Genomic DNA, 21,864 nt, shown 5'->3' with positions numbered 1-21,864 from the left:
TACTATTACGATTCTGCAATTTAAATTCCCAGTTCAACTACTTTCTTCTTCAATTTCAACTCCGCTCGATGACCGCAGCAAGTTCTTAAAAAATTTATCTTACTATATTTTTATTCGTTGTTAATACGTTTATTCATACACTGTTACGAAAATTTAACCTTTTTTAAGATACTTTCAAGCCTTCGCCATAACTTGATTTATCTTCCTATCTCTCTCTCTACAATATTTAACCGCAGGCTGCCTCAAGCCGTAATCCCATCTTTTTCCCATCTTTCAGTCATTGGCGGTGCGCCCGCCCCCCCCCACCCCCACCACCAATACCGTTGAACACTGTTCTCACCCCCACCACCAATACCGTTGAACACTGTTCTCACCCCCCCCACCACCAATACCAGTATACCCCGTTCTCTCTATCTACACCGGATACACCTTACTCATCTACACTGGGTACGCCCTACTCCCTCCTCCTCCTCCCACTACCACTTCTCCTCATATGCTTAAGACAAGCTGCTAGCGCCATAGCTCATCAACTGCCCACCGATCTTACGCTTCCTCCTGACACTGCCTCAATCCGACCATCCCCTTTTAGTACCCTCCCGCCTCGTCACCTACCCATTCTAAGTACCCCCCTACCCATTCTAAGTACCCCCCTACCCATTCTAAGTACCCCGGATCCCACCCCCCTACCCATTCTAAGTACCCCCCTACCCATTCTAAGTACCCCGGATCCCCAAAGTACCCCGGATCCCCAAAATACCCCAGTCCCCAAAGTACCCCGGACCTCGTTGCCCCCGTGCCGCTGACACGTTAAAATGCTCGAATCCGATCGTGACGATGCCGGACCCTCCGGCCCCTGTGCAGGTGGCACGTAAAAAGCACCCAATCCACTCACGGAGTGGTTGGCGTTAGGAAGGGCATCCAGCCGTAGAAACTCTGCCAGATTCAGACTGGAGCCTGGAGCGGCCCCTGGCTTCCCAGACCCGGTCAAACCGTCCAACCCGTGCTAGCGCGGAAAGCGGACGTTAAACGATGATGATGATGATGATGATGATATATATATATATATATATGCACACATATATTTAGATGTAAAATGTCTAGATATATATGTATGCAGGCATACACCTATGTGTATATGCGAATGAAGTTGCATGCACATATACATACATATATGTATATATATACAAATATATGTATGTGTGTGTGTGGATATGTGTACGGGTACATGCATGCACATATGTTTGTGTGTGTATGTGCATGTACATATACATGTTTGTGTGAGTGTGTATGTATGTAAACGTTATGAACGCAGGAGGTTTTTATGTCTATGTATTGTGAGAATATGGTTGCATGCATTTTTTTAATCTTTTATACTTTTTCCTACCTATTATAGTAACTTTCCTTTTATTCAACGTTTTTTTATAGCTTCTATTGCCATTAATAACCAACGAGAATGCATCGAATGCTCTTAACTCCAGCATTTGAAACTCTCAGTACAATTATGACAACTCACTGATTGTCCTAAAATATATAAATATCCTCTATTTACCTAATATCGAGGTCTCATTCTTTTCTCGTCACTTTTTTATTATTATTGTTACCTATATATATATATATATATATATGTGTGTGTATGTATATATACATGCTAAAGCTCAACGTCTGTCTGTACGTTTATAGCCTGAAAGGGAGTAGAAGGAAAATAAAAACAAGGTATGTGTTCTCATCTAAAATTTTATGAGAAAGACAATGAGCTACATAAAATTTAGCTTCCGTTGTAATTAGGGGGCTTAAAGGGGCACAAACAACCCCTGTGAAATTAGAAATAACTCAGATTTCAATGAAAATAATAACATAACTACTAGGTACTACATAAAGATGATTTTCAAAATTTTACCATCATACAATATTGTTTAAACCCTCATCCTCCCAATGGGGTTTATAACATTGGGCAGAGCCCCATTGAAAGTGCAGATACATCCAATTTTCAAGGAAGATACATAAAATTTAAGTATTTATTCTTGGAATAAGTGTACTACAAAACTTCAACATTGCATATCTCATGTATATATGTATATTTACGTGTGCATATATATTTATATATATATATATATATATATATATATATAGTTGTAGGGGGTTTTTAAATCAAAGCTGAACCTCTTCCTGTCGATAGTCCCAGATGAACCTACCTCATGGCAAGAGGTGCAAATGAGAGTAGCTGTATCAAACTCCATTCTTCACCAAGTGCCACATATTAGAGGAGGCTCTTAGTAATAAGAGTGTAGCACAAAACGGCAGTGCATCAGCATGGCCGCAGCTCAGAACTGAAACTAGAAAAGAAAAAAAATATATATATATATATGTGTGTGTGTGTGTATCCATATATGTATATGTCTATACATATATGTATATATATTATATATATATAGATAGATATGTGCATAGACATATATGTAAGTATACATCTATATACACATATACATGTATATATATATGTATATATATATTATATATATATATATATATACACATATATGTGCATATATATATATGTATATATACATGTAAGTATACATATATATATATATATATATATATATATATATATATATACATCCATCTTGCCATTGTATACTCGCTTCCTTCTTCCAGCGTGTCTCGCACAGCCCTAACACGTCGCACCTGATCTTCTTCCTCTCCTCCATTAGGTGGTTCAGTTCTTGCCACCCTGCCATGGACCTGCAGTTGTAGGTGCACATGGCAAGTTTAGTCCTGTTCCATGACGGCTTTCGGGAACCTGTGATTCTTAGCAGCCTCTCGTCGCTCGAGTTGCACTCCGCTGTCATGGAGTGGCCCGATTGCCGTGCAGGGTACTGAGGCCCTTTTCCTTTTCTCTTCGTTCTTCGTGCTGTTTTAGCCATAAGATGACACCATCCCACTGGCTGGGCGGGCACGCCGGTATTTTGTTGGTATTTCATCAGATGGAACTACAGGAGTAGTTGAAAGCGCTAATATGAAATAATAATAATATATGATATATAAATAAATATATATTTTTACAACCAACCAGCATTCTGAGCATCTTTTTTCTTTCATATATATATATATATATGTATGTATGTATGTATATATATATTATATATACATATCATATATGTCTAATATGTATGTATGTATATATATATATATTATATATACATATCATATATGTCTAATATGTATGTATATATATATTATATATACATATCATATATGTCTAATATATATATATATAAATATATTGTATATATATTATGTATATAAATATATTGTATATATATTATGTATATATATATATTGTACATATATATATATAATGCCACAGAAACCGGGCCCATGAGCCTGTCTAGGCTTGAAAAGAGTGCATAAAAAAAAATAAACTCACACACACATATATATATATATTATAATTATTATATATATATTATATATTGTATATATATTATATTTATTATATGTATATATTATATTTATTATATATATATATTATATATATCATATTTATCATCATCATCATTGTCTAATGTCCATTTTCCATGCTAGCATGGTTTGGACGGTTCGACCGGGATCTGGGAAGCCAGAAGGCTGCACCAGGCCCAGTCTGATCTGACAATGTTTCTACAGCTGGATGCCCTTCCAAATGCCAACCACTCCCTGAGTGTAGTGGGTGTTCTTTAAGTGCCATCAGCACAGGGGCCAGGGGAGGCTGGCAAACGGCCACGATCTGTTGGTGCTTTTACGTGTCACCGACACGGACGCCAGTCAGGTGGCGCTGGCTTCTGCCATGTTTGGACAGTGCTTTTTACATGTCACCAACACGGGTACTTTAACTACAATTTCTATTTGATTTTTATTTTGATGTTGGTGTTGATGTACTTGACTCAATAGGTCTCCTCAAGAACAGCGGGTCACTCTACGATCCAAGGTTAGCACAGCAGGCCGTCCTACGAACCATGAACTCACTTCATTTGTTGGGTCTTCGAAGTCACAGCATATCTCATATATATATATATTATTCTTTTATTCTTTCAAATTGTTTCAGTCCAATGATGACTGTGGCCATGCTGGAGCACCTCCATTGTTGTCATCTTTCCACTTTCCACCTTTGTTGGAGTGGCTTTTGGTGAGGGATGGAGTTCAACGTTACTGCTCTCTTTTGAGCTTCTTGCCTAGATATTGGATCATATATATATATATATATATGTATATATAATATGTATATATTATTATTATATATTTATATATTCGATACTATTATTATTATTATTATTATTATTATTATTATTTTATATATATATAGAGAGAGATAGATAGATATATGTATGATATATTTTATCTTGAATTCCAACTGTTCAAGAAATATACATTGTTATTAAAATGTACAGAAATATTGAGAGTGGAAAGAGATTAAAATAAGTGCTAGATAGGATGAATGTTAGAATTGAGTTAATCAACTTGAGAGGAGTTTGCAAACTAGTTTACATTCTCTCCAGGGCAATATTTATCTCTCAGTAGTAATGTTTTGTGGAAGACACCATAGAATGCGATCTTGTTCTGTTATGTGGGACTGTATTTCTATGAGGAAAATGAATATTTTTAAACAACTTGGACACCAGTTCTGATAGCTAGTTGAAGCCTGCCACTATTGCAGACATTTTTTAACTGATTATTTCCTCCTTTTGTTAGCATACTTACACACTTTCAAAGATTTCAAGTATGTATTTTCTACCTATTATCTACGGTAGTGTGTAGGGTGTCCAAATGTGAAAATAATTGCACCAACGGAGCAGCATCATAGTCATGCAAACAGAAAACTTGATCATAAATGTTTGGTTTTTCTGGTGATGAAAATTTTTCTGTTTGACCAGAAACTTCAAAAATACCTTGTGGTTCATATGAATGGACATAGTTGTGGCAACGAGTCTTTAATGTGCTTCTGGGGGAGCCATGAAAGTGACATTAGTCAGGAACTGTTGAAGAGTAATTTGTTTTAGTAAAATAAAGTATTAATGGCAACTGGTATACCTATTGAGGGGTTATGGAGCTAGGTATCTTTCTAAACTTGTAGCCTTATAAGTAAAGAATTATGTGTTGGACATTACTCTAACCTGTTTGATGAGAAAATAGGTACTATATCACCTTATGATAGATGGCCTAAAGAAGTGCTTCCACTAATGAAATATAATTTTCAATGTGTCGTACAAATATCTGAATTGGCAGACCCATCCAATCCTTTATCAGTATAGCTATATGATTGTTAAATGACTGATTGGAATAGATGGATGGTCATATTTGGAAGGAAGGAAGCCAGGCAAGTCTATGAAGGGAATCAAATATTTCTTAAGTTTCATATTTTTATTCTCTTGAAATGTTTCTTACTGTGTGTTGGTTTTTTTATCCCATTCCGAATCCAACGCAAGTACCATTTTTCCATTCCAAATCCAACATACAAGTATTATGAACAAGTACTATTGTTCATAATACTTCTGTACAGAACTAGAGTCCAAGATGGTTAATACTGAAACCAAATGCTTTTCATTATTTAATTTTCTTTTTCTATTTCGTTTTTAAGTCATACCTAGACTGATCATGTTGTCATCTATCTGGATTTAAAATAAATACCTGTAATATACTGAGATTGATTTGGATGACCGTTACACATCTAGAAGAATAGGATCTTGTGACTTGCTACATGAAATCAGGAAGCTCAATGACGCAGAAGGCTAACAAAGTGCAATGTCAGAAAGCATATAATTTTTGTGACTTGTTTGTTCCAAACTTATTCTGTATCTGAACCTTGTCAGAATCTGCTTTCATTTCTGTACCTGACAATAAAAAATTTACCACGGAAACCAAAGGACTGTTTTCTTCTTGCCTAGTGGGATGAAATCAAGAATACTTTCTAGTATGGTGGTAGATATTGTGAAAACTGGGCTGTAGTATATGAAGGTCAATATCTCTGTTCTGAGTTCAAATCCTGGTGGTTTTCATATTGTCTTTTGTCTTCGGCAGCACCAGTGTCAGAAGGGAAGTGATTTGTTTTATTAAAACACAGTTCTTGCTAAAAAAAAAAAAAATTGTTATCAATCATTACTTCAAGTCTGATTTGTCTAGCATGGGCTGAACAGATCTGCAGTTATATTGCTACACCTGGAGTAAAAAGGAATGATTATGTTTCCCTGGAGACTAGTTATTATCATTGTAATTGAATGTAAATTAGTAAAATGCTCAGAACTCTGTCAGTGCCGTATGTTTGTCTGTTGGCAAAAACTCAGACATGTCATGGTGTATATATATATATTGTATGATATCAAAGACATCATATACTGTATCAGTGTATAAATGTCCAGTTGTGTCTACATCTACTTTATCAATTTATGTAGCAATTGGTCTGATATTAAAAGTTAGATCAGTTTTATAAGACGAATTAATTTATTTTTAGAAAATGATGATGATGATGATGTTCTAAAAATATCAACTTGATCCAGATTGTCGACATTTTCCAAATGCAGCAGAATCTTCTTTTTATTTCAGTAGAACTAAAAGAAAAGCACAAGAAAAGTCATTTCATGTTTACCTTGTGAACCTAACTGTGAATTGAAGAATGTCATAAAAATAACCAAACAAGTGAAAAGCTAGAATAAGCAAAAACAATATCTCAGAATTGGCACTTTGGTAATCAAAAAGTACTAATAAAAACAAAAATAATTCTAATTAATATTGAATTTTAATTAAGTTGGTTTTTTTACAACTTCTGGTGATGTTTTTCTTAGCAACAAAATTATTCAATTTTCTAAAAGTTTGTTGCTCTACTATTCTCTTCAAATATCCTTCTATTTTTCTGTAGCCTAACATGACTTTTTCAATGGTTATCTTCTTTCCTAGCTTCAGTGACCATTTTTTTTTTAATTAAGAAGAAAATTGGAGAATGTTACTATGCTTTCAGATACAGGAATATCTAAAAAAAAAACATAAATACCTTTGAAACTTTGTTTATTTTTCCATCATGGAAGTATCTACACTAATTTTTGCTTTTTACCAAACATTGCATAATATAATGTTAAATAGCAAATTGATAGAAATAATGCAGAAGTATATTTAGTAGCACACCTTGAAGGTATACCTCTGTTTAAGGCGGCGAGCTGGCAGAATCGTTAGCATGCTGGGTGATATTCTTAGCAGTATTTCGTCTGCCGCTATGTTCTGAGTTCAAATTCCGCCGAGGTCGACTTTGCCTTTCATCCTTTCGGGGTCGATAAATTAAGTACCAGTGAAACACTGGGGTCGATCTAATCGACTTAATCCCTTTGTCTGTCTGTGTTTAGCCCCTTGTGGGTAGTAAAGAAATAGGTATACCTCTGTTTCATTTCTCTTTAACCATTTTATTTCCATATTTCTGTTGAAATACTATGCCTTTATTACAATTCATTTTTTAAATGCAGAATTTTAGTAAAATAAGCTTGCCATTACATTTATGTATTTGTTTTGCAAGATTCCCCATGTGGGAACATGTTGAAACAGATATCGTTATACTTGGAAATGGTCACTTTTTGCCAATTAAGCATACATACTAATTATTTGATCTTCACTTTAGTTTTATTAGGCAGGGCAAGAGGAAACGCATGGGATTGAGAGTCTCTGAAGAGGTCACAGAATGTGTGACCAAAGAACATTGACGGACAAATAAACAAAAAATAAATAACACTAATAAAATTAAAATTAAGATCAAATAAATAGCACGTGTGTTTGATTGGCAAAAAATGACCATCTTCAAGTATAAAAAAAAATTTGTCATAATTGAACTGGTATTGAACATAAATTAACATGAAACTTTTATAGAAACATTTAATTTAGATTGCTTTAAAATAAGAATTAACCTAGAACAAGGGGTGGCCTTATATTGGGCGGGTATTAAAAGGATTAGAAGCATATTTATTAAGTAATTTAATCTATCAATCCTATTAATTATCATAAAATAAGAGATTAATGAGTTAGTAATTATAGTAAAATTTCCTAAAGTTTGCTCTATATTTTGGGTTTAATTTCTCTGTGTTTATTAAAATAACTTTTAATTACATAATGAGATAAGTTTAATTTATTATTGTTTCTTCTTTACAAAAACAGTTTTATGCTTAATTAAAAGAAATTATAATTAAAGTAAGGGTAATATTACCTGTTATTTCTGCTGTTTTAATTGCATCACTACATTCAAAGACAAAAATATCACCTTGTCTGCATCGTATAATTAAAGCATTTGATGGGAATTACTTTTTTAAATCTTAGTTTTGTTTATATTATATATAAAAAAAAATGTTAATTATTTTTCTGTTAATTTGTTTTGCTGTAATAATTACAAGTAACATTTGATTAATTTTAACTGAAATCCTTGCAGAATATGAAATAGTTCCTCACACACAATGAATATATATTTAGACAGAAAAGAAGAAATGTAATCCATGACCAACTGTGATGCAAAATCAGTTAATTTTATTTCTTTTTTAGATTTGTTACATTTAATCACATAAATGCTTCGTTTCCTACAGGGAATTTGTTTTAGTTTCATATAATTAATTAACGAAAGCATTGGATGCCTTCTTCATGGTTTGTAAATATGGCCCAGTGGTTAGGGCAGCAGACTCGCAGTCATAGGATCGCGGTTTCGATTCCCAGACCGGGCGTTGTGAGCGAAAGCACCTAAAAGCTCCACGAGGCTCCGGCAGGGGATGGTGGTGATCCCTGCTGTACTCTTTCACCACAACTTTCTCTCACTCTTACTTCCTGTTTCTGTTGTACCTGTATTTCAAAGGGCCGGCTTTGTCACTCTCTGTGTCATGCTGAATATCCCCGAGAACTGCGTTAAGGGTACACGTGTCTGTGGAGTGCTCAGCCACTTACACGTTAATTTCACGAGCAGGCTGTTCCGTTGATTCGGATCAACCGGAACACTCGTCGTCGTAACCGACGGAGTGCTTCCAGAAATATCTATCTTATCGCAGGCATTCTGGTCAAGATTCTTAATTCCGTATTTCCTCAGCACTTCTGAAGAAAGTTATCTCTAAAACACAAGTATTCTCTAGAGATATTCCACACATCTGCTTTAAGCATCATACTCATGAAAGGATTAACTTAATTTAAATCAGAAAGACCTTTCCTCATTATTTAAAACAATTTTAAGCCTGTTGGTTGGCAGCGAGATTGCTTGAACGCAGCCAATGTGGCTGTCAATCAGCTGGAATCCAACCAGCTTTCAATGGTCAAGGACCTCAAATCTAATTTGGCTGTGGAAAATTTTATGTGTGGCTGTGTTCAACTTCATTTTGGAGCCAAATAATTATTTTGCTTTTCTGCTATATACATATATATATGTATATATATATATATATTTATACATATAATTAGTGAAAACTTCGCTTTTCTAAGGTTCATGATTTGAGTCTTTTCATATTTATCTGCTGCTATTTCTGTGTTTATTGTCATTAATGAAAAACTTTTATATATTTTTTTTTTACATCTTTAAATCTTTGTATTAATGGACACCCTGTATGCTTGTGGGTTGTTCATCTGATATAATATTCAAACAACGTTTTGATGACACTGTAATCTATTTTAAACAAGATCCAAATAATTGTACAGAATTCACCAATTATTTTTTCCTGTTTGTGATATTTTATTTATTCCAGAACCACACACACACACATACAAAAGGTATTGGATTAGATGTCATTTTTTAGTTATCTTCAAGGATTGTTGATTTTAATTGATGTTTTTATTTCATTTCTTACTTAAATATTATTTGATATATTTATATATATATATATATATAATTGGTTAATTGGTACACAGTTTCTTATTGTTGATATTAGTATCACTTTTATTTAATTTAAAAAAAAAAATTAATTATCTGTTTTATCAAAAATCTGAGATTACTATAAAATAACTTCAAACTATTGTGAAGGAAAATCAAAATCCCATCCCAACAGGGAAACATCAACCTAAGGGTTTATGATGGTTATATTGGAATGATATAACTGAACTGGTTACTCCTTTTAAGCTTCCCTCTAAAAAAGCTGTTCTGTATAGGTGAAATCCGTTTCCTTTTTAAATGTAATATATGTACTGTGATTAATGGTAAACATCTATCTCACTGTCTGCAAATAATAGAATTTTCAAATATGTTTTCAATAAAGTTTGCTGTTTATGCACTAAAATTATAACCTGTTTTCTTGACTGTTTTTTCTCTTAACCCTTTAATGTTCTGATTATTGTATCAAACATAATGCTTATTGATTCACATTGATTTGAATTAATCCTGCATTATCTCATATCTTCAAGATCTTGATGGTGTAATTACTTAATGTAGAATAACATTGTAGGGTAGGTGTGAGGGCCTGGATCTGGTCAGTTTGAACATAAAACAGATTAAATATTTTGGCCGGATATGGCTGGTTTAAATGAAATGACTTTAGTTGGTGTTCACTGTTGGAGACATTATTGCTGTTTTCTCTCTTCATTTCTTTTGAGAGGTTATCATTTCACTCACCTTCCTCTCATCTAAATATGATAGGTTTTGAATTCAAGTCAAAAGTTAGATAGGCCCAAACTGTTTTGTAGCCCCACACCTTTTAATTCCTTCTATAAGTTAATGGTGTTTCTTCTAATTATTGAATTGCAGTTTCTTACTTCTTAAGTCAGCAAAGGGTATTTTTGTTCAAAGCAGTTACCTGTGAAAGTGAAGTTAGACATTTTTATAATCTGTAAGACTTTGTCTTCATTTAGGTTTTGAAGTTAAGCAGATACTAACAGCAGTCTTGATCAAGGATATATTTTTATATATGAACGTGCAAAACGCCCCCTGTCTAATGGATGGTGCTGAGTTGTCAAACATTTAAACCAAATTTTCTCAAAACAACTTGTCCGACCATCCCATAGGCCTCCCCTTTGAGAAACACTGATTTAACCTAAATTTGAGACACCAGCAAAAGAAGAAATAAAGATAGACTTTTTTTCTATTCCAAAGAAAAACGATTTTATTCACACAAATATGCAGTCAAAGAGTTTAAAGTACCAGTAATGATAAGGCTGTTGACTGGGAGAACACAAACATGGTTTAAACCGTAAACGTGGAAGGAAAGAAACGTGCCTTTAAGCAGTACAAAAACAACAAAAAATGGAAGGTGCAGTTATGTACAGGTTGGCGGAAGAAAAGCACGTTCCCACGGCTTTATCGATCGCATTCTCACCTGGAATCGATTTTTGTAATATTTTCAACTTATACACGCCCTGATACCGTTGGTATCTATATATCAAATTTGAGCACAATCGGATGGAGGATGCCCAAGATCCTAGAAGACACACACACCACACAGACAGACAGAACAAATTTTATATAATAGATGATGAATAAAACTGGCCCCTTCTTTGTTGTAACCCCACTGAGTCAAAGGGGATCTTAGTTTTGTGAACCACATGACAATTTCACAAGTGCTGATGCCATGAAAAAAAGCACCCAGTATACTGTAAAGTGGTTGGCACGAGGAATTTTATCCAACTGTAGAGACCATGCCAAAGCAGACATTGGAGTGTGCTGCAATCCTCAGACCTGTTGGATCTGGTCAAACCATCCACCCATGCCAGCATGGAAGAAAGATATAAAATGGTAATGATGATAATGCATGAGTCTGCTATTATATCTCAAGAGCCACTATTACTACAACATCTGCTGGACAGTAAAGTAAACATGACAATTCATGAAAATTATTGATGTGAATATTTTACAGCTTCCCTACTGATTACTAATTAGCAGTCATCTAATCTTCTTCTTGGTGTTAATTTTTTTCCTTTATAGCTTTAGAGTATAATCTCATTTAATGATTTTATTAAGTTCCAACATCAGATTTATATTTGTGAAATAAGATTCCAAGGTTAAATAACTCTTAAGACAATGGCAATTGGACACAGTTTGAAGTAAAGAAAAATTAAATAAACATTATTATAATGCACAACTTTTCTTCTTATAAAGTATTTGAATTTTTATTGGTATCATAATGATAATAATAATAATAATAATTTTTACTATTGGCACAAGGCCTGGAAATTTGTGGGTAGGAGCTAGTTGATTACATTGGCTCCACTGCTGAACTGTGACTTACTTTATTCACCCTGAAAGGATGAAAGGCAAAGCTGACCGTTGTAGGATTTGAACAAACACTACAAAGCATTTTCTGTCAGCTCACATCTTAATAATAATAATCATGATAATGATTTCTTTATTAATAAATGATCTGTCATGATTGTGTGATAATTTCAGTGATGACTGAACTCAATACTATTTACTCAGGCCAAAGGAGTACAAATTACCAGAGAGACAGGATATCAAATGTGATGGATGAGCAGAAACCTAATAGTAAGAGCAGCACTTAGGAAATGAAGTCCATAAACTGCCCAGAGGGCTTGTTATTTCTTAATGTTTAATTTAGGTTTATTTGGGTAAGAATGGGGTGAAAGAAGCTTGGAGTTATTATATTGGCACTAAAGTCGATAAGCCATTATGAAGTTGCTTCACTTGCTAGAAATAGAAACTAAGTCTTTAGCTTTAAACTGGCCAAAATAATCTACTTGTTTTATCATCAAACTGGCCAGATCCAGCCTCCTACTTATACCCTACAAAATAAACAATCACATCATTGATATCTCAAAGCTACAAGGTAATGTATGATTAGTTTATAACAATGTGAATAAATCAGCATTATCTTCTTGGATGGCCAGCTCTTATCAAACTGTCCAACCCATGCCAGCATGTAAAATGGATGTTAAATGATGATGATGATGATGATGATGATACATTTAATACAGCAATTTGAATGCTAAAGGGCTAAATGTCCCCCAAACCAGACACCGTCATCTTAAAAAAGTGAATGACACACATTAGATAAAGTAGTTCTAGATACTCCTAAAATTTCAGGAGGGTCATGGCTAGAGTGACTTTGATCAGAAGACTGAGATCAAAGTTACACTGCAACTAGCAACAATAATTTCTCTCTTTCTCCAAAAGGTGAGACTTGGGCATTGAATATCAATCTGTGAAAACTGTAAAAAGATGACACGATTCGTTGAGTAATAGGAACTTATATAAATTATAGAAAACATCACGAGAGGTGGAAAGGGCAGCTGGATTTTAAAGGTATCAACTGGTGTATGCAGAAGTGATGACTAGACTTGTATGGATATATTATGTTGTGAAGGGATATCATGTGTCATGTAATGACAGTCTAAGATGCTCAAGATGGGAAGAGGTGATGTGAATAGACTTCAGGATGTTTAGTCTTACAGGTGAAGTTACAAAAGACAGACAACTAGAGAGGAGACATACTGTACAGTAGACTCATTCAACTTAGGTAAGCAAAAAAGAAAAAAAACCCAATCTAGATAAAATTGGCTTTAGTATATTATTGGTATTTGGCCGATGCCAGCGCCGCCTAGACTGGCTTCTGTGCCGGTGGCACGTAAAAAGCACCCACTACACTCACGGAGTGGTTGGCGTTAGGAAGGGCATCCAGCTGTTGAAATACTGCCAGATCAGACTGGAGCCTGGTGCAGCCTCCTGGCTTCCCAGACCCCGGTTGAACTGTCCAACCTGTGCTAGCATAAAAACGGACGTTAAACGATGATGATGATGAGTAGCATAAAATAACTAAAGTAATCTCTGTGAAAGCTGAATAGTGATATTCATTTGATTGTGGGCAGAGATGATACTGAGTCATATCTAGGCTGATCATCTCTCTAGACTTAAAATAAATACCAGTAATATACTGGGATTGATTTAAACGACCATTACACCTCTCCTAGGAGAACAGGATCTTGTGACTTGCTACATGAAATCAAGAACATTATTCTAAAGAATAACATTTAATTGTCAAAATAAACAATCCCATGTCTCTACATAGCATGTTAAGGCAAGGTTTACAGACATCTAAAAACATCTAAATAATTAAATTCCTCCTCAGGAAATTTTTGTTTGGTCTCAGAAATTGTCAGAAGGAAGTAAATTATCTTGATTAATTACTTTACTTGTTAATGATCTTTAATCTTTGACTCATCTTAGAATCATTAAAACAACTGGAACTTTCTAGAATGAAACACAGATAGTGCTGTAAAGTCCTTGCTCTACTTACAGAATGGTAAAAATTGACACTGCTTAACAAAACCATTCACAGTAAAAGCACATGAAAAGTTTGTTTACAAAAACAACGAACTAATTGTAGATCTTAAATCTGACAGGAAAAAGCAAGTAGGTTCCCTGGTGTAATCGGTAGCACACTTAGTTGTGTAAACAAAGAGGTGTAGGTTTGAGTCCCATACATATGAAAAATGTACTTTTTCCTGTCGAGGGCCTATATGTCCCTTTATTAGACTATTTTCTTTAGTCATTGCGCAGTGATCACTATAAACTTTAAACTCATAAAATACTATTATTATTATTTAAAGAATTGTAGTCCTTGCTCTGTTCTGTTTAATGACAAAACTATTATTACAAATAACTTATAAATAAAATAAAATATTAAAACAATTGCAGCGTGGAAGGTGTTTATAAGCCATTTAAGAAAAACACAAAAAACCGTTAGATTCACTTCAACATTTAAATTTAATTTGTCAAAATATTTTCGTCGCTTTGAGACCGCGACCTGTTCAATGACAAAACTTCGTGCTGCATCTTTGTCAGTGAACAGGTCGCGGTCTTAAAGCGACGAAAATATTTTGACAAATTAAATTTAAATGTTGAAGTGAATCTAACGGTTTTTGTGTGTTTCTTAAATGGCTTATAAACACCTTCCACACTGCAATTGTTTTCGTTCCAGCACACGATCTCAGATCAGGTCACTCGCTATGCAAGTACATCTCCAAAATTTTAAAACATTGTTCAAAAATATTTTTATTCTTTTTATATTTTCATTAATTTTTTTTTTACAAAAGAAAAAGTTACAAAATAATTATACTAATTATACAAAATAAATTAAACTAATTTTCTCAATTTATTTTCAGTAGTGTGAGTCTGTATAGTCTTTTGGAATTTTACTACATCATCAAATATCTCCATAGTTTCTTGTTTTTCTTTGATCAGAATTTGTTCATTATAAATATCAAGAAATTCTCGTATTTTAAGCTTTAATTCTTCAGTGGCAATTCTCTTCTTTGCTGAGATTGTCATCACATGATCGAATGTAACATTCTCATTTGGTAACATATACTTTTCCATATTTGCTAAAGATTCTGCAATGGAAATACAAAAAAAGGTATCACAACTTATGAAGAACAACAAATTTCTGCCTGTCTGTCTGTCTCTGTACACACACCACACACACACATATATATATCTTTATCTTTTACTTGTTTCAGTCATTTGACTGCAGCCATGCTGGGGCACCGCCTTGAAGGGTTTTAGTCAAACAAATTGAGCCTAGGACTTATTTTTTTAAAGTCTGGTACTTATTCTATTGGTTTTCTTTGCCAAACTGCTATGTCACAGGGATATAAACACACCAACAATGGTTATCAAGAGGTGGTGGGGGAAAAACACAGACACACACACATAGATATATATGCATGTGCACACACACATTATGCACCATGTAATGCCAGCATAAACAAAGGACATTAAATAATGAAGCTTGGTGCCTCAATTTAAGTACCCAATTCAACTGAATCTCAATTATTTTTTAACTTGTCAACTATATATATATATATATATATATATGATGGGCTTCTTTCAGTTTCTGTCTGCCAAATCCACTCACCAGGCTTTGATTGGCACAAGGCTATAGTAGAAGACACTTGTCCAAAGTGCCAGGTAGTGGGACTGAACCTAGAACCATACGGTTGGGAAACAAGCTTCTTACCACACAGCCATGTCTGCACCTATATATATATATGTGTGTTTTATTAGGCTGAAAAGATTTTATAAACTGTTACTCAGAGTTTCATGTAGTTGACCTTCCATCAGTTGTGTGCATTTAGAACAGTACTATGGTTTATAAGTACTTATAAATAGTGGTGAGCTGGCAGAGTCGTTAGGATGCTGGGCGAAATGCTCTGAGTTCTGAGTTCAAATTCCGCCAAGGTCAATTTTTCCTTTCATCCTTTCAGGGTCGATTAAATAAGTACCAGTTATGTACTGGGTCGATGTAATCGACTTAATCCGTTTGTCTGTCCTTGTTTGTCCCCTCTATGTTTAGCCCCTTGTGGGCAATAAAGAAATAAATTATCATTTAGTAACTCATTGAATAAACAGTTAAAGCTGATGAGACAAAGCATTATAACTATTCAAAATAACAGAAAACTGTTGGATGAAAAACGACTGACCATAATGGAAAAACATAAACAGAGAATTAAAAACTGAATAATATAAATAGCTATCATCATCATCATCATCATCATTTAATGTCCATTTTCCATGCTAGCATGGGTTGGATGGTCTGACCGGGGTCTGGGAAGCTGCACCAGGCTCCAGTCTGATCTGGCAGTGTTTCTACAGCTGGATGCCCTTCCTAATGCCAACCACTCCATGAGTGTAGTGGGTGCTTTTTACGTGCCACCGGCACATGTACCAGGGGAGGCTGGCAGCGGCCACGATCGATTGGTGCTTTTTATGTGCCAGAGTGAACGAAAAAGGCCGTTTGGAAATCAGGAGTAAAAGATAAATAGGTTGTAAATGATAAAATGTAAAATTTATACAAGGGCAGATGAATACCACAAAAAAAATGAATAAGAAAAAGCTTAATATAAAGGAGGGTGAGTTGCAGTCAGGGATGGAAATAGAAGAGGAACACACAGGAGCTAAAAAGAAGACAGAGAGGAGGAAACAAAGGGAGAACATTAACTTCTCTCCCTTGTAATTAGTTCATTTAATTGTTTTTTTTTTATCGCCACGACATGCCGGTGGCATGTAAAAAGCACCATCTGTTTGTGGCCATTGCCAGCCTCGCCTGGCCCCCGTGCCGGTGGCACATAAAAAGCACTATCCGATTGTGGCTGTTTGCCAGACTCGTCTGGCACCTGTGCCGGTGGCACATAAAAAGCACCCACTACACTCACGGAGTGGTTGGCGTTAGGAATGGCATCCAGCCGTAGAAACATTGCCAGATCAGACTGGAGCCTGGTGCAGCCTTCTGGCTTCCCAGACCCCAGTTGAACCGTCCAACCCATGCTAGCATGGAAAGCGGACGCTTAACGATGATACATTCACCCTTGTATAAATTTCTAATTTTCATTTTTATCTCTTGCAGCATAATTTTAACTCTTGATTTCCAGTTTTAATTCAATTTCGACTCACTTTTAATGCTCGTATTTTTTTCTGTTACAGTCAGTCATTTTTCATTCAACAGATTTCTGGTATTTTGAATAATTAGTCAACTTTCAGAATAGCTGCACTAAACAAGTACAAATACATATATTCAGTTTTTCAATTTCTTGTATTTCTCTTACCTGGACGCTGTTGTACCAAGTCTAAGACTTCTTCTGCTATTTGTTTATCTCTTTCATTTTCCACTTTATTCAAAACAAGAATTGCAGGTTTTCTAATTAAATCTGGCTGATAAAGTTCTAACTCCTACAATTAAAAAGAAAGAAAGTTGTTCGGGAATTAAAAAAATATAATTCTGCTGGTTTTTGGTTGTAAAACAGAAAACAATGAACAAGTTTTATGAACCAACCTTATTCAGAAGTAAAATGGTTTCAAAAGCAGATCTTTCTTCTTTCTCCATTTGTAGTCGGAAGCCACGAACATCAACAACGAACAGCAACAATTTGGTTCTTTCAACGTGTCGGAGAAACTTGTGCCCCATGCCAAGGTTTAAATGGGCTCCTTCAATTAGCCCAGGTAAATCAGCAAGTTTTATCTGTTCAATAGTAACAAGAGAAATTGTATGGAACTGAAATAAATGATCTTGACCAAATTTAGTTTAAGAAGCACCTGGTGGTTAATAGAAGCATTCCACTATTCGTAGAACATGTAACATTTCTATTTTCTAGGACACCAGATGGATGGATTCATTCACTTACACCAGTGTGTTGAATCTGCTGATTAAATAACATCAAAGAGAATTTGCAGTGAAGCATGACCTTCAAACATTGGGCCTCACCGAGGCAATGACTAGTGACCGGGACCTCTGGAAATATGCTGTGCTGCGGAAGTCTTGGCAAGCGCGAGTGTGACCATAACCTTGTTGCCTATGCTTGGGGTGTAACCAGTCCACTTATGTGTGCCTTTTCTGCATTGGACACTAAACTCTGCTTGCGAAGACCAGTTGAGGCAAGTGAAATTGAAGTCGAAATCAAACTCAGTGACAGGCATCCGTTGCTAGTGGAGCGCTAAGAGTACCATACAAGGGGGATCGTTGCCAGAGCAACAAGCTGGCCTTCGTGCCAATGGCACATTAAACACTCCATTTGGGCATGGCCATTGCTAGTACCACCAAACTGGCCCTCGTGCCGGTGGCACGTAAAAGCACCCACTACACTCTTGGAGTGGTTGGCGTTAGGAAGGGCATCCAGCTGTAGAAACTCTGCCAGATCAGATTGGAGTCTGGTTTGCCAGACCTCAGTCAAATCGTTCAACCCATGCTAGCATGGAAAGCGGACGTTAAATGATGATGATGATGATGACAGACACTGTCCATTCCTCTAGACCAAACCAATAGAAAAAAAGAAAAAATATATTCTTAGCTAAATTGTTAAGCCAACATATATGAGCCCAGTTCACAACAACACTTGCCGTAACAATTTGTCTGTGCCATTTTCATCAGAAGATGGAACTATTTTGTGCAAGAATTATTTCTGATTCTTGAATTTATCATTGATAATAAAAAGGTTTTGTAATAATTTCTCCACTTGGCAGTGGTGTGATGCATTTAGATAATTGTAGTGTGTAAGTATCTTCACTGCTGCATGTACTGCTGACTGCATGTAATATTACCTGGCTTAGAGTTTATGCATGATTTAATCAGTGGCAATCTCACAGGTATTCTGCGAGCTGGCAAAAACGTTAGCATGCCGGGCAAAATGCATGCCGTATTTTGTCTGCCGTTACGTTCTGAGTTCAAATTCCGCCGAGGTCGACTTTGCCTTTCATCCTTTCGGGGTCGATAAATTAAGTACCAGTTACGCACTGGGGTCGATATAATCGACTTAATCCATTTGTCTGTCCTTTCTGTGTTTAACCCCTTGTGGGTAGTAAAGAAATAGGTATTGTATCATTTTAATGGCTACTTTCATAATTTTTTCATTTTAGTGATGTGGATTCTGAAGGTCATCATCATCAACATTCTTTAACGTCTGTTTTCCATGCTGGCATGGGTTGGACAGTTTGACCAGAGCTGGCAAGCAGGAGTGTTGGATCAGGTTCCAATTGGATTTGGTTTGGTTTCTACAGCTGGATGCTCTTCCTAATGTCAACCACTTTACAGAGGGTGCTGGGTGGTTTTAACATAGCACCAGCACAGGTGCCTTTACATGGTGCCAGCACGGGTGATTTTTACCTGGTGCTGGCTTGAGTGTCTTTCACATGGCACCAGTACGGATGCTTTTTAAGTGGCACTGGCACAGGGCTCTAGCAACCCAATTAGGAGAGTAGAAACTAGAAGAAAGACAGCAACTGGATAGAGGAGACACTTTAGTTCCAGCAAATAGACCCCAGGGCCAAAACACACGATGAAAATGCATGAAATTCAAGCTTAGAAGTGGTTAGTGATAAGAAGGGCATCCAACCATACAAACATGTATCAGCAGCACTCTACAGCCCACATCCAAAATAAACAAGCCATTCCCAAAACAAAAATTGTAGGGGGTTTCCTCTTGAGTATTACATGACAAATAACTGACAAATGTGTCCAACTTTGCCTGCAGGTAAATAGGGAAGACTGAGGATGATGTATAATTTAATGAGTGAAACTTACCTGTCTGTGATCTGAGAACTCAATCATGCCAATCTCTGGGCGAAGGGTAGTAACTGTAAAGTATAAGACATGGAAATTAAATCCAATTTCTCTGCTTTGAAAAGCTGGGACAGGAATTCTGATACAATTTTTTTTTGTTTTAGTTTAAAATCAAAATTGAAAAAGACAGAGATGGATTCATAAACCAAAAGCAAGAAAGTAGAAAATCTAAAATTAAAATCCAAATTAATGAAACTCAAGATGTTTTATAAAATCAAAGTTGAATTTCAGCTTTTATACTGAATTTCAAATCAAATTTGCATTTTAAATTTCAGTTTTTAAATTTTTAAAAATTGATTGTTTTCTTTTCAGTTCAATTTAATGAATATGAAATTGTTGACTTAAAAAAGATAACCACTGAGCCATACATCTGCTACATACATAAAAATATTCTGGACTGCATAACTAAAAGACTCTCTAAGATTGGCCTTCAACCACACTTTTGTCTACAACACACTTACAATATAATTTTGCAATGGTTACTGCAGAGGTTACAGCTCTTTTAAACTTGTTCAAAGTATACCACTTCTACCCAAGATGTACAGATTGTAGCTATGACCCCTGTTTCATTCTATTATAATCTCAATATATACATTTCCCAGGCTTCCTTCCCAAGCAACACATCCCTTTGAAACCCTGAGAATTAAATTTATATTTCTTTATTAGCAATGATTTTAGTAATTTTTACTTTCAACATAGTATGCTAATTAGCTTAACAGATGCGATTTCAAAACAAAATTAATTATGTATCACAATTATTACCGTCCAACCTGTGCTAGCGCGGAAAACGGACGTTAAACGATGATGATGATGATGATGAATTATGTAATTATACATTTAAAGTTCAGTTTAATGGAACAGATGTTGAACACAAAGCATCGACTACATGTGAAGCTTATGCTCTTCTGCTTCTATTTTAAATACTTACATGGTAATGGAGCAACAGTTGGCTTAGCTTTGGAGAGAGCTCGAAGAAGAGTTGACTTCCCTGCATTTGGAAAACTAAAACAAAAGAAAATAGGGGAAACTCTGTCACTTGGCTTTCTTTGATACATCCAACATGTACAACATAAATGAGCAATTTCAACCCTCGACCAAAGCATGGAGAAAACTTAGGTAAGATTCCTCATTGTATGATGATTAATTCATTAATAAAAATAGTAATTTAATTTCAATGCTCCGCAAGGAAATATTATTTTTGTTAGTACGTAAAGTGACAGCTATGGACATAGCTTGGTCTTATTAGGTGTCTTCACTAAAATATAGACTTCTTAAACTTTTATCCATACCGAGATATAAAAAATATGGCAACTTTTATCATCATCATCATTGTTTAATGTCCGCTTTTCATGCTAGCATGGGTTGGATGATTTGACTGAGGTCTGACAAACCAGATGGCTGCACCAGGCTCCAATCTTGATCTGGCAGTGTTTCTACAGTTGGATGCCCTTCCTAACACCAACCACTCCGAGAGTGTAGAGGGTGCTTTTACGTGCCACTGGCACGAAGGCCAGTCAGGCGGTACTGGCAATGGCCACACTCAAATGGTGCTTTTTATGTGCCACCTGCACAGGAGCCAGTCCAGCAGCACTAGCAATGACCTCACTCGAATGGTTTTCACGTGCCACCAGCACAAGTGCCAATAAGGCGACGCAGGTAACAATCACACTCGAATGGTGCTTTTTACAAGCCACCAGCATGGAAGCCAGTTTATATAGAACTTCAATTATATCTTTACATATATTTGAAACATAAGTCTGACACCATACTAAGTGGTGGTGTTCCATCACTATTGGAACCAAAAACTTCAAAGTCACCAGAACAGAAAAAGAAAAAA

At 35.5% G+C, this 21,864-nt stretch overlaps 1 protein-coding gene and 1 long non-coding RNA gene across 2 annotated transcripts in view; one reads left to right on the top strand and one right to left on the bottom strand.

Annotated features, from left to right (window-relative positions):
- Positions 1–5,473: 5,473 nt before the first annotated feature.
- Positions 5,474–8,341, top strand: LOC118765022. Its single transcript, XR_005000863.1, has 2 exons — positions 5,474–7,159; positions 7,393–8,341. It is a non-coding gene; the product is annotated as an uncharacterized LOC118765022 (long non-coding RNA).
- Positions 8,342–15,032: 6,691 nt separating this feature from the next.
- Positions 15,033–21,864, bottom strand: part of LOC115216629 (GTP-binding protein 10) — a 14,824-nt gene continuing 7,992 nt past the window's right edge. Inside the window, exons 5-9 of the mRNA XM_029786113.2 lie at positions 20,956–21,029; positions 19,989–20,041; positions 17,748–17,933; positions 17,521–17,644; positions 15,033–15,309 (exon numbers count right to left, since the gene is read on the bottom strand). Coding sequence (XP_029641973.1) covers positions 15,053–15,309; positions 17,521–17,644; positions 17,748–17,933; positions 19,989–20,041; positions 20,956–21,029 — 694 coding nt within the window. The 3' untranslated portion in view covers positions 15,033–15,052. The remainder of the gene's footprint in view (positions 15,310–17,520; positions 17,645–17,747; positions 17,934–19,988; positions 20,042–20,955; positions 21,030–21,864) is intronic.

The sequence above is a fragment of the Octopus sinensis genome, linkage group LG10 (assembly GCF_006345805.1).
Source record: "Octopus sinensis linkage group LG10, ASM634580v1, whole genome shotgun sequence".
Lineage (NCBI taxonomy): Eukaryota > Metazoa > Mollusca > Cephalopoda > Octopoda > Octopodidae > Octopus > Octopus sinensis.
This window is presented reverse-complemented; position numbering and strand designations above follow the sequence as displayed.